At 38.5% G+C, this 14,093-nt stretch overlaps 1 protein-coding gene across 1 annotated transcript in view; it reads right to left on the bottom strand.

The window, feature by feature from the left end:
- The window catches only part of adcy2a (adenylate cyclase 2a), a 64,012-nt gene that overhangs the window by 41,504 nt on the left and 8,415 nt on the right, over window positions 1-14,093 (bottom strand). Inside the window, 1 exon segment of the mRNA XM_074684116.1 lies at window positions 9,869-10,066. Coding sequence (XP_074540217.1) covers window positions 9,869-10,066 — 198 coding nt within the window.

Below are 14,093 nucleotides of genomic sequence, written 5' to 3'. Positions count from 1 at the left end.
GATTATGACCTGGCAGCTACAGTATTTAAGGATCTTTCTAAATCAGACACAATTCCTGTTTCTGCCTATGTGCAGCACACCACATTACGATCTCTACATGCAACCTGAAGTCATTTAAGTCTTTTTCAGATTTAGGCATGAAAATACAACATCTCTTAGCTCAGTGAGTCATCCAGTCTCAGGAAGCAGCAAGCTCTGAGTCAGCACATGGGCTATTGAGCTGTAGAGTCCAATGGAGAGTAAACAAAGAGCATTTAAACAGAAACCGCAGCACCACACTGATGTAGACAGTCCTATGCTGGAGGATAAATGTGCTCCACACAGTCAGATACTAACACTATACAGCAAAACCTCAATCTTTGGAGCTTATCTTCGCAGATCTGCAGTTTTTTAATTTTCACTTTAACTTAAACTGTTTACACGACTGCATAAAACCAAAAGCCCTTGAAAATAATCCGTTATGTGTGGCCGAAGTTTTATTTGGGTATCCTCACAAAAAGGTTTGCTTGGGTCAATTTTTGGGGTGTAAAGCAGGCAAAGTGTACAACATCTGACTCCACAAAGCTTCATTTTCTGAGAATTTGTTTCGCTCTGCACCTGCAAGAGCAACCCTAATTCTATTTAGAAGTTGGTTGCTTTGTTTTGAATGTACGCCATTACACAGCTGCTGATATGGATTTATAGAAAAATAACTTTTATTGAGCCCTGCGATTGACTGGCGACCAGTCCAGGGTGTACCCCGCCTCTCGCCCAATGATTGCTGGGATAGGCTCCAGCCACCCGCGACCCTGAACAGGATAAGCGGTATAGAAAATGAATGAATGAATGAATGAATGAATAACTTTTATTGACTGAAGAAAACTGGAGAATACACTAAAAGAAACACAAGACCAACTTCTAAGTAGACTCTGGCTTTAAAAAAGAAAAAGTAAAAGTTTCATTAATTTACTCTTCTCCTGTCAGTGTTCCTCAGTGTTGGTCCTCAGAGACTTGAAGTTGTATTACTGCAACCCAAGGAACTGTTTCTAATCTCTGACAGACCAAGCTTTAATAGGGCTCGGTCTTACTTTGTTCTAACAATGTCTCAGTAATGGTGGCAACAGGAGTAGGAATACAAATGGAAACAAAGGCAGAGCTGGAAAGGTTTTTGAGCTTTTTCACCGAGATAAGGCCACTGGAACAAAAAACAGAGAGAAAAGTACCAGTAATGCAATGCAATGGCCTTTTTCCACCTTTAACAATTGCAAAAGGGGGGGAAAGAGTCAGGTATTTTTAGAATGGAGCAGATGAAAAAAACTGAAGGCCACAATGTAGAGGTGTGTCAGGTCACTGATAGAGGTGAGAAAACTAAACAGGGATGACAATGGAAAAAGGCCTGAGGCTGGTGAGACACAATCTGAACACAATGGCTGTTCAGTTTTTGCTGATTCTGGGTCAGATTGGGCTTAAAGTGCCTGTGGCGTTTGTGTGGTATGGCACATGTGTAACGGTGGTAGAGGCAGTTTTCCACAGTCAGCTCCTTGTTTTTTTTACAAGTCAAATCCATTCAAGTCACAAGCACTATATAAACACGAGCATTGAAATCTTCGATACATTAGTGTTTGTGCCAAAAATCATAATAGAGGAGTAGTGCAATAACTCAACCATTATTATACACATATAAATGTAAAACTAAAAGATGGCCCAATAACCTATGACTAAAAAAGTGAGAATAAAAACAATAGAAAAAATACTCCAAGGACTATTTAAGCTCTTGTGTGAAGCTGTTGTCTTGCTATAAAAAATAATAATAAAGAACCCTTCATGATCAACTAAATCAAGCCAGGACTGGATCAGGAAGGAGAGAAGAAGTACTGTTTGTGCACAGGAAAGGACAAGGCAAGAGACGAGAGATCAACGGAATAACTAGGCCCACTAGTGGCAATTAGAAATAATCAGCCACCACAGATGCCTGCACTCATGAAGCCAATTAAAAAAATGAAGAAACAACATCTGCAGACACTGTAGGCAGCCTCGTCTGTGTGGCTGCTGTCAAATACTTTAAAGGTCTTCCTAAATGATAACACATTACCCATCCTCAATGACAATATGTCAAAAGTAAAACAGATAGTTTACATTCTGATCTGATAAATACAGTTTACATTGCTTCTGGCATGTTCTAAAATGTATAGCACAACCCTATCTATTTCTTATTTTGATTTCATTTACAGATGGAGAATACATCTATCTAAAGCATGTCACTGGACAGGATAGCCACATATTTATGAATTTATTATAATTGATCATTGTATTGTACCAAATGCAAAGAGCAACGATAAGGAAAACTGACACTGGCCACAAGAAGAAGAAGTATTAACTGACCTCCTTGAACATGAGAGCATCTTGTTGCTGTCAAATATCATCTAGTGTAGCAATATGATATGATTACAGTTCAGAAAGCCGTATTTTCTCCTAAACACTCTGAAATTCAATGCTGCTTGTAAATGACAAAACTGCAGCTGGGATAATGGAGAGAATGCTGGGGAAGAGACACCAGCTGAGATCTGCTACATAATGACACTTGATGCTGTAATAAAACAGCAAGGAGCCATCCCTGGTATTATTGAGGGAAGCACACAAGACTCTTCTTTTCCAACAATTAAATGCACAGGGCTTCTTTTGTGGTGCATCATGGTACAGTTAACTGTGTTCATCCCCATGAATCAATGCCTTGATAATGACAGTGAGAGGGCTTCATAAAACAAATTATAATGATGGAGTGTCAGATTACATCAGGCTTTTAGTCTAGAAGTCTGGAAGAGATTAGTTTACAGGCTAGATTTACAATGTGACGTATATAGCCCTCAAAAAGAATGATTTGTTTGTTTTCTTTCAAGCTTTACTTTCTTTAATAAAGTAAAAAGACAGCTTTGCTGATTTATGGCAAAAATACAGAACAAAATCAACTAAATAAAATTAGCTAATGGTCTTGGTTTGTAATTACTACGATCTGTCTCGGCAGGTTCAGCCAATTGTCTGGGATAAATAAGGGTGTTCTCAGAAAAATAAGAAAAAAATGCTGCAGTCCCTTTTTTTAATGTATCTCTTTGCCTCTCTGCCTTGTTCCACAACCTCCATTCGCCTCTCTTTTCCATCAGTTTTTTTCTGCTCTATTTTGCCATATACCCTTCTTCCTTTCTATTCTAACCCAGCAGGCTTCACCCCGATGGTCGCTTTACCCCATCTCTTCTGCCCTAAAGCCCATTACAGCTGGCCGTACACTAAAAAAGGAAGTGTGTGAGTGCATCTGTGCATGTGTGGGACCAAGGGACAGAGAGAGATCAAGAGAGACAGAAATAAGGAGGAGAAAGAGGAGATGAGGAGGGGCCAGATATCCTTCAGTGAGGAAGGGGAGGGGGGAGCTGGACCACACAGATAAGCCGAGCTCTCCACCGTCAGCAAACAACACAGAGGGCTTTGTGGGAAGAGGAGAAGCATCAAATTGATTTCAGGTCTGAAAATAGAAAGTGTAGTGTACACAAACTAACTCTGGGAGTGTGGGATGAGCGGTCACAAAACATCAGAGGGAATATTTGGAGCCTCAGTGGTATTTCATTCACCAAGAGGTGCACAATGTGTGGTTTGTAATGTAAACATCTCTTGTTCTCTTATTGCCTCAGTTTATCAATGAGGATGTCAGGGATAAATCAAGGATAAAAATAAAATTATCATGGAAAATTATGTTTACAGCAGTTGAGTAGCCCACTTTGGAGAGCATATCATTTTAAATATTGAGGAATAAAAAAGCCATCAACATAAGGGACTTTGTTTTGGCAAGCTTTTGTTTTAACGTTAAAAATGTCAGAATCTGGTCAGTGCCCTGCAAGAGTCATCACTTATCAGAACAATCCATATCTATTGATATTATTATAAATAACAACTAATTATGAATATAATATTAAAAGTACATGACAATCACCTTCTCTTCAATCCAATCCCCAAACAACTTGAAGGTCTTTGCTGCCACACTGAGCACATAACCTTGGGCATCAAACATCCTTGTAGAGACTTATACTGCATCAAAAAGCCCTCTACCTGACACGTTCACTGCCAGTAGCAGCAACAGGTAGCATTTATATACAATGCTTTGATCCATGCGCCAGCCAGCTTTACATCCTCAACCTTCACATACACACCTAGATAGCTATAAACATTATTTTCATGTTGTCTGATCCATGGACACGGGAGACTCAGGATGTCTTGCTGCCTATTCAGACAGCGAATGTGCACTAGCATAGCTTTTGCTTTGTGTTTCCAGCCGCTATCGAAAAAAAAATGTAATATTCCATATTTTAGATGTCTCTGTGTGCTGAATGTATTAGAAAATATAAATCTTATTTCAAGTGAATTCTGTTAATGTAGTTCACTCCAGCTGAGCCATGAACACATAACTGTAGACCAGCTTGAAGAATAAAACTGAGAGGGAGAGAAAACTGCAGTTAGAAAAGATGAGAGCTGGAGACTGAAAAATCTCTTTATAACTGTTCTTAAGTCAATTATCCTCCTCTGTGCCACATTTTTAGTTTGATATCCACATTTCATTTAAAGCATAAAGTTGGTTATTTAAAGTTCAATACTTGTTTCCAAAAGTCTTTTAGGAGCCAATTTTTCCCCATTTTCTGACACGTTGTATATGGATTTGTAAGGTGTAAAGCAGAAACATCTCAACCCATTGACTAAAAAAACAACATGGTTTAAGGATGACATGGCATAGAAAGAATCCTCTTTAATGAGCTCAGGACAATACATGACATGTGAGGTAGTGAAAGAGCAAGAGGCCCTCCTTCTAATCACTGCTTCATTCCCGCAGTGCCCATGGTTTCCTCCTCGCTACAGCAGAGAGCATTTAATTACTCTGACTTTCACATTGCTTCCCTCCGCTTCTTTTCTGGAGCAGACATCCACTTAAAACCTCGCAGTAACACCAGGCTGACCACAGATTCAAAGACTCTGTTACTAATATAATTGGCTGATAAGCTAATGCAGTGGAAGGGTTTCAAAAGCAGGGAGCACAACATTTTGGAAATCTGCTCCAGGATGGGGTGAAAAAGGATTTGTGAATTTATTTTAGTCCTCTTTTCTGATGTCAACAACTCAGCCATAAACTAGAAATACAAAAATAAACTCCTTAATCTCTTGCTCATCCAGGGCATCAAGAGGATGCATTCGTATCTGTTTCTTTGACCAAAAATAAAAAAACACAAGGACTCGTAAGACAAAGCATCAATTGTTTTCTAAAGTTGGCCCTAAGTTTTTTAAAGCTTGAAAAATGACGATAAAGATATTATGGTACTCATATTCATTGGTTACATTACTGAATTGTGCCAGTCTCATTCTCACAGGTTGCTGATGAAGACATTAACCTTCTTTTTTCATTTTTTCTTTTTTTTGGGACTTGTATGCTTTTTAATCGGATAGAAAGGAGGACAGTGGGCATGCAGAAAAGGTGCCACAGGCTAGGTTTTAACCCAGGCTACCTGCGAGAGGGCAAACCTCATGGAGCTAATGGAGCATCTGCGCTCCATTAACCGGCTTCTTAAGCCGCGTTTCCACCAAGCAGACCGGTTCGGTTCGTCTCGGTACAGCGCGCTTTTTGCAGCGTTTCCACTGACTCATCCTGGGACAGATCCCTAAAAACCAATACGAGTCGACCTACTTTTTTGGGACCCTTTTGTATGGGTGCCAGACTGAACGATCCACTCTCGAAGGTGGAGCAACACACTGCAGGCCGTTGATTGGTCAAAAGAATCGTCACTTACCCTGACAGCGGCTGCATTTCTCCTGGCAGCACACAGACTTCTCTGAAACAAAAGCTTGATTGCACTTTGTATCAAAGAGCCACATGCCAATCACAGAGAGGACGAAATGCTGCATGTCTTCCATCTATGCTCTTTGTTTACTGTGTCGCGTTTTTCTTCTTTGTTGGATTTAATAGCGGGGTAAGCTGCTACGGCGTTGCACTATTGTTTAACAGCTGGGGCTTCCGGCATCCAGTTTACACGTCGCCTACCATGAGAGGGCACAGTTTGCTACTGTCGCAAATGGGATCAGGCTTAACTGTACCAAACTGTCCAAAACCGTACTGAACCGACCCGGACTGCTTGGTGGAAACGCAGCATTACATATTACCTTTGCTATCTTTGTTAGTCCAATATATCGCATGAGCAGAGATTGTTAGACCTCATACCTTTTCTAGAGATTTTTAAAGCTTAATATGGAACAAGATTCAGAAGTATTGACGCAGTTATGTGCTGAGCTAACAGTATATATTTAAGATAATTTGAGTTCAGAAATAATTTAAACAATCTGACCAACCTGCTCTTCAATTAGTGGCATCAGCAGTTGAAAATAAATACTATATACTATTAAAAAATTGTCCAGTTGACTCATAAGTATAGGCTGACAAAGTACAGTTATGGTGGAAGTGCTACCCAATGTCAAATATACCACACATGGACTTATTTATATCTTGAGTTAGTAGTCATATTACAGGCAGGACAATGTTCAGTGAGCAGGTTGGTATGACAAAAAGTATCCTTTTACGCATGATTATTGAACATTACCCTGACTTTTTCCCTCATTAAGTCAACTATCTTCAAAAGGAAAAGCAGTTTCCTCCATGAGTTAATCATCAATTCACAGCCCCACTCACTGAGGTGTAGCCAAACAGGTGGCCACTTATTAAACTGCTAAATGACACTGTTAGCTTTACTCTAAAAATAGAAGGTGCCTGATTAAGTCATTGAAGTATCAATTCAATCACACATCCATTTCCATTCCATTTTACTTAAATTCTTCCTTAACATAAACTTCAATATATACTAGGTTTTTTATCTTTAATTCTCAAAGGATCAAATATGATATTTTTGTCAGATTAAGAAGATCTAAATCCTTCAGACTTAAAGTTGTGCTTAAATTAAATGGCTCTTCAATGATGTAAGGGCTTATCATTTCTCTTCAAAGGTTTATTGGGTCAACATCTGTCAGTAAATTTGTCTTGAGTTTTTCAACCTCTGTAAGATGTGTATGATATAAAAAAAAGCTCAGCATCAAAATAAATGAAGAAAAGTCAGACTGAATTCACTTTGTGGTAAACATGAGATATTTTTCAGAAAGATTGAATGTAGTATTCCTTCTAGCACAGTCTAATGGGAAGCCTGACATCCCCACGGAGGCTAATGGAATTCTAATCAATCACTCGATCAACCAGTTTTAATATCTAAATTCTTGATTCACAATGTTTTCTTGTATGGAACAAGCAGGTTCAACCCACAATCTTTGTTTGTATTCCCTTTGGCCTGGACATTGGAGGAGCACCTAGCAGGGCTCAAAGCTGTGTAGCTTCTGTCTGTATGAGCAGTGGCTCTGTCTTCCCCCTGCAGTATATTCAGTGATTAAAAAGGTTTACTGAATATCCAGTAGTTAAGAGAGGTGGAGTAATGTCAGAAGACTAATGACTCATTTTCTTTGTCTGTGATTTGATAACAAGGGCAAAAGAAAAAGAAAGAGTGGAGTGCAAATCAACAATAAAGCCTCCTCAGATGAGTATTAATTAACATGGCTAAGATGCAGCAGTCGGGGAGCAGTAATGGCATAATGGGCTGACATTTTTAGTGAGCAGAAGAAAGGAATGAATGGACTGGCATATGAATTAGTGAATTTTTAGGTACCTCTTTGTGATAGATGAGGCCACACTAGACATCTGTCTTGCCAATACTGAATCAGCTTTTTGATGATGTAGACCTAATGTACTGTGCTGTTCTCAATGAGCCCTGCTGCAGCATGCATATGTTTCCAGCAAAGGAGATGATGCTTTGTTCAGACCATATGGGAGTTGCTTGGTCTTATGAAGCTTAACAAATATATGTAGAACACGTGCATCGATTAACACAATTTGATTTACAACAGTTTTACACAACACATCCGTCTGGCTTCCTCCGAATCAGCTGACTGCATACATTCACCAGTGTGACTGTGATATATGATCTGTTTATGCCTTCAAATCAAACAGCCATAATAACACATGTGACTGCATCAATTCATTCATGATGAATGTGTAATTATTTATCTGTCATATGCTAATGCAGTCATCATTCTGCAGTATTTATGGTGTGTTAGATATGTTAGCAGATGGGATTTAGAAATAACTCTTTAAGATGTTGTACCTTAACAGTGGCATCACAACTTTCATGACCCTTGATAACCAGTTTCACACACTCTCTTCTCCATTTGCTGACACTTTTATTCCTCCAAAGATCTCATATCAAAGCACCTATAACAGCCAAAACTGCCGCATTATACTCAGGATGACACTAGGAATAAAGTGCGTAAGAAGCCCCCGGGACGTAAACAAGCACCACTTTATAGGGGGGTGTTTGAATTATTCACAAAATGTGACTAACATGGTTGTGTTCTGAGTTTTCAAGGCAAGCAGCAAAGGAGGTGGTTAAGCAATAAGTCGGTGGAAGTCTAACCAAGTCCTGTGAATGGCCCAGCCTAAAATATCTTTTCTACTGATTGTGGGCCCCTTGTTCTCATTAAATTTCCTTAAACAAGACATTAATTCCTTAAGTCTCCTGTCTAAAACAAAGAGTTAAAAATTAGGTTAAAACAAAAAACTATTCAGTTCACAAGTCTCAATAATAGCTTTTGATTCTGCTTTCATTTGTAATTTCAGATTTGTTATGGAACCTAGACAATGTATTTTAAATAAAACAATAGATAACTGACATCTAAATATTTGGTAAGGATTATAAGACTGCAAATTCTTTAATCTGTTTTGAAAATATCTTTTTCGGATTTACATGTAGTTAAGGAAACAAGATTTTTTTTTTATTTAAGTCTCACTTTCTCTTTAAATATGAAAGACTTAAAATAATGTTTAGAACAGAATTAATATTTTTCAAAGGACAGGATAAGGGTGTCACCTGCAGACATGAATTTAAACTAAGATGTCTGACACATAGCTGCGATGTTGATCAAAAATCTGAACTTACTTTGGGAAAATGCAGGTATCATCTCATCAATCACACAACTTTAAATGATGTTTAACTGAATTCCAGCATGAAAATAAGAAAATGTCATCCCGAAATGTCAGAGTAGTCTCAAGCTTGGGTTTGATCAAAACTGTAAAGGCAGGGTATTTTAAAATGTGAGCCAGATATCACAACAGATGAAACAAAAGCTTAAGGAAGATTTCTCTTTATGCCAGCTGGATCCCTAACTCTCCTCTCACATCTCACCATGATTGGTGCAGCTGCACCCAAAGTACAGACAGGAAGGAAGCTTTCTTATCATGGTCTTATATAACCACACTGGTCAGGAGAGCAGCTGTATATGCTTTTGAACTCTGCAAAAGCTAACTCATGCAAGACAGAAACAACGGGAACAGAAGCAAAGTCAAATCTCTAGTTCATTTAGCTACCAGATTTGATTCATTTCTGGCAATCAGATGTTATATTTATATGATGTATCTTAAAAAGGAACATACCTCAAAAGTAGATTAATCAAAGGATTCTAAAGGATGTGAGAATCTGGGAACTTTTAACAAACTACAATCAAGATGAGCCAACAAAAAACCCCAAAGATGCTGTGATTAACCACAGGAGATCTCAGCTGAGTTAAAGACAAAAGGAGTGAGGGAAGAAAGAAACAAGCATCAGCAACTTTCAGATCCACTGGCCTAGATTTTTATCCTTTTTTTCTTGAAACTCTAAATTTCTCCTTAATTGACCTTTAGAGGAACTTCATTACCTCAAAATACCTCACAGAACATCACACCTTCCTGAGTATAAAAAGATTAGCATGTGAAATCTTAAATGTGTCTTACCTGATCCCACGGACATACAATCCCACCAGAAAACATGAAAAGGTAACCCATGGCGACCAAGCAGGCCCAGATGACCAGGGAAAAAACACGAAGAAGCTTCTTGAAGATGGATTCGATGCAGACGAGAACAAACACAGTGAGGAAGATAGCCAGAGCTGTGGGCACAGTGATGACGAAGGCCACGTGGTCCTCCACGTTCTAAAACAGGGACAATGAGAAAAGTAAGAGAGGGGAAATGTTATATATTTATTCGGACAGTAGAAGTGAAAACAAGCTTTGTGTGAGAGAGTGAGATAAGAAAAATAGCACATTCAAAAGACAGAGACCTCTCAAGGGTCCATTTAACAGCTTAATAGTGTTAAGAGCCTCTCTTTCTGCTCTGTCCTTCCTCTCTGAGAAAAACAAACAATCAAGTTAGACATCTGACTCAACCAGACGAACAGTAAACCCAGAATAAGACTGATTCTCTCTTGAACACAACAACGTGTCACTTTGAAATAAACATGTTTCCAGGCATGCTACAAGAAATCCTTCTGTTTGAGCCACAAGAAATCTTTACAGGACTTAGTATGGACAGAAAACCTGTGGATACAGTATCTCAAATGTGTCACAGGCTAAGAAAACAGATGTAAGAGGGAGGGCACAACAAACAAGAACTGCAAAAGGCACAAAAGGTACGAAATAAAAATTTGAATTGCTAAAACAATTACATATTAACATATTTGATCCGATATTTTGGACATGAGAATAGTTCAGCTCTTATTAAACAACAAAACTGATGTGTAAAATTTGTCACTGTGACTCATAAATAGTGAAACAAATTTAGTTAAATGTACAATTCAGGGGTCCAAACTCTTTTTTTCAATTTCCAACTTAAAGGTAAAACAACCCTTCTTCTCTGAAGAACATCCCTCATTGATTGAGGAAAAACCCGAAAAGCCTCTGGTTCCAAAGTTGAAACCACATCCATTATAGATTTCCTGCAGCTTTTCTGAAACACCCTTAGATCTGAACGTTCTGATAAAAATTTCAGGAGATTTTTCAAGGTGGATGTCGGCGGATTGTGCAGTGAAAGTGAGTCGTTTGTGCTGCCTGCCTCTGTCAGGCGATATCCAGTCATTAGTCTTACGGTAGAGCGATGGGACTGAAATAAGGTCAAGATGTGAATATGAATGTAATATATGTGTAATATTAATGTGAAGTGTCACATCACAAGCAAAATATTTGGGTGAGTATGAGATATATTTTAAAACAAATTCAAGTCAAAGACACATAAACAGAGTTTGAGATGCTCCAAAAAGGGATGTCCTGAACTGACTAATTTCCTCCTTAAAGTGGAAATTTAAATTCTGATTTACTGGCAAAAACAGTCAAGGTGCCAAAAAGCAAAGTTTAATTTACAAACACAGGGTTCGGAGTGTGTGGGTAGACAGTGTTGAACTTGTTAGCTTTGTGTGGCTAACAGAAGGACCACTAGTCTTTGGTCCTGCCACAGTTCTAAGGTTAAGTGGTTACATGCCACTTCAACCAACACAATGTTCAACTTAATCAATTTTTTCTTTATCAAAATAATGTTATACTACAGAATGACGTCATCTGCTTTTTACCAAGGGTGAAACATCTGGTTTTAAAATATGAAGCCTCTGCAGAAATGCAGAAAATTGCAGTTTTTGGACAGTCAGCTTGAGGCTGGCTGCAGAAAAATCAGAAACCACAACCACACCAAGCACAAAAACTGACTTTTAAAGCATTTGAAAAAAAATAAATCCTGGTTTGAATCGCTAATTTCACTATTAGCACACACTATAAAGGTGCGTTGAAAATATCGATACAGTAATATATCGTGATACTTTGACAGCTGACACAATATCGATATTTCAACTCTTGATATCAATATTTTTGTAAAAATAAAAAATATATTTCAGACGAGTTAGAAGTAAAATATGACAGCTACTACACTGTATGTTGCTAATAGATAGTATAGTAAATATCATCCCAAAGTATATATAAAATGTTTAATTTCTTAACTCAATGATGTTGGTTTTAGTTGCAATGTGCAAGTCAGTATGCCATTGCTTCCACTACTGCCAGACATCAATGTTTTCCTCGGTCCTTTTAATTTTTAATAATTTAATTCCCATAAACATCATATATGTTTGTTTAAGCTGATTGTGTAGAATATCGCAATATATCACATTATTGTGGTATTATGATATATTGCGATAATATCGCATCGTGACCTGTGATGAGGCTCAAAGCCCATTCCAATATGGCCCACATCAAAAAAAGTCTCCAGTCTTCTGTTCAGGAACAGAGAGGTGATGCTGCGAAGACTGCGTCCATATTTGAATCAGTCTATAGTTTTTACCCAGACAGTAGAGGGTTATAGCATGATGTCAGCAGCCTAAGCTAGCTCAGGGAATAGTCTTATGTTGAGTTATGTCAATTTCTTGTCTGGAGGTGCAAATGATGCATTTGGCAACTCAAATTGTGAAAATGAAGCAAATTATTCTTCCTTCATACACTTGTTTGCCAGTGTCAAAAAATCTGACCTTCAGTGAATCATCCATGCCATGATAGCCAAACAGTATGGAGCTCCTGAGGTGACGATCAAATGAGCATAGTGCATTGGTTCTTTCATTGAGAAAATGAGGCACATATTAACTGTACCTATGTGTGGATTCTCTGATCTCAGTGACCTCTGAAGAAAGTGAGTGATGAAGTCAGGTTACCTGATGAGTCGTGAAAACATATGTCACTTGATTCGAGCTATTGGTACTACCTGCTACGTAGCCATGCCAACGTGTAACTAGCTTTACCTCACAACGTAGTGTAGCTCAACCTTGTTTGATCACAAAGATGAGAGCTGGATTTGAAGGAAACCCGCCTCATGCCAAATTTGTGTCTCTCAGTACAAATGGAGAAAGAACCAAGTTATCTAGCAAATTAAGCAATTAATTACAAAACACTTTGCTGTTTACGTATCTGCAAATTAATTATATTAGATAAGGCGTGATTATAACATAAGCTAGCAAAATGGTAAATTCAACTATTTTTTTTAATTAAATGATTGAACACAAAAGCAGCAGACAAATCAGTTTTTAGAAAAATTAAATATAAATAAATAATTAAAACCAGGGTCGATCTGGCACTTTTCAGTGTTATTTTGAAGTTGAGATTCAAAGTGCTCTAATGTCAGCCAAAGTCCAAGATCCTGCCTATGATGAATGTAGAATAAGCCTTGTGAAAATAAACATAAACAATCTCTCATTATTATTAAACGCTTTTTTCAAAAAACACTTTTGTCAAGGTACCATAAGGGCCATGAAGGAGAAAATAAGGAATTCTAGGATTGTTGCTATGTCAGTCCTTACTGCAACATCATCCTAGGCCACGTCCACTCGTATGCTGGGTATTTTGGAAACCACAAACCGCAGTTTCATGTCACTAAGGACGATGTTTTCTGGAAACCCTGGCCAAAGTGAAGATTTTGGAAAACTCTGGTTTCATGGTTTCATGTGGACGCTGAGAGAGTTTTTGGTTCTCAAACATCACAGCTGAAAGACAGGTGTTCATTCTGATTGACTGGCACTGATTTTACATCTGGAAAACACTGCCAAATATGGGTTTGGCACTTGGGTACTCGTTTTTGAAAATACACGGCTACGTGTAAGTTCAACTTAAATGCACATGATATTTTAACTCCACCTTCCTGAGGTGCCTTAAAATCTAATACCACTGTATCCCTATCCATAAAGACAGAACAATTATTTCCAAATTTCAGATTATTAGTCATTCTTACAGTTTAATGTAGACAGAACAATGTGTTTCTCGTTCTTTGCAGTCACTGATCACTGAAACATATTATTATCCCATTATTGCTCCACAACTGACCTAACCATCAAAATGTTTTCATCACAGTCTATTCCATGATGCTTCACTTAGCATTTGTCCTCCTCTTCCTTCTCTCCATCACTCTCACTCTCCTTTATGCCCCCCCACCCGCACCTCCCCCCTCTGTCTCTCCCTCTAGTGCACACAGCCAGTGTTCTGGGACAGGAGAGGATATGTGTGGCTGCAGAGAGCCACAGAGTTTGTCTCGCCCAGAGCAGAGCTCCAAAACAGAACAGGATTTAGGTCAGCCAGCCAGCAGGATGGAGGGATGTTAGGATACAAACAAAGGAGAGAGCATGAGAGAGAGAGGGACTGAGATATGACGAGGGTG

Source organism: Halichoeres trimaculatus, unplaced genomic scaffold (genome assembly GCF_033239565.1).
Source record: "Halichoeres trimaculatus isolate MK-OKI-2021-1 unplaced genomic scaffold, fHalTri1.1 fHalTri1_scaffold_12, whole genome shotgun sequence".
NCBI classification, from domain to species: Eukaryota; Metazoa; Chordata; class Actinopteri; order Labriformes; family Labridae; genus Halichoeres; species Halichoeres trimaculatus.
This window is presented reverse-complemented; position numbering and strand designations above follow the sequence as displayed.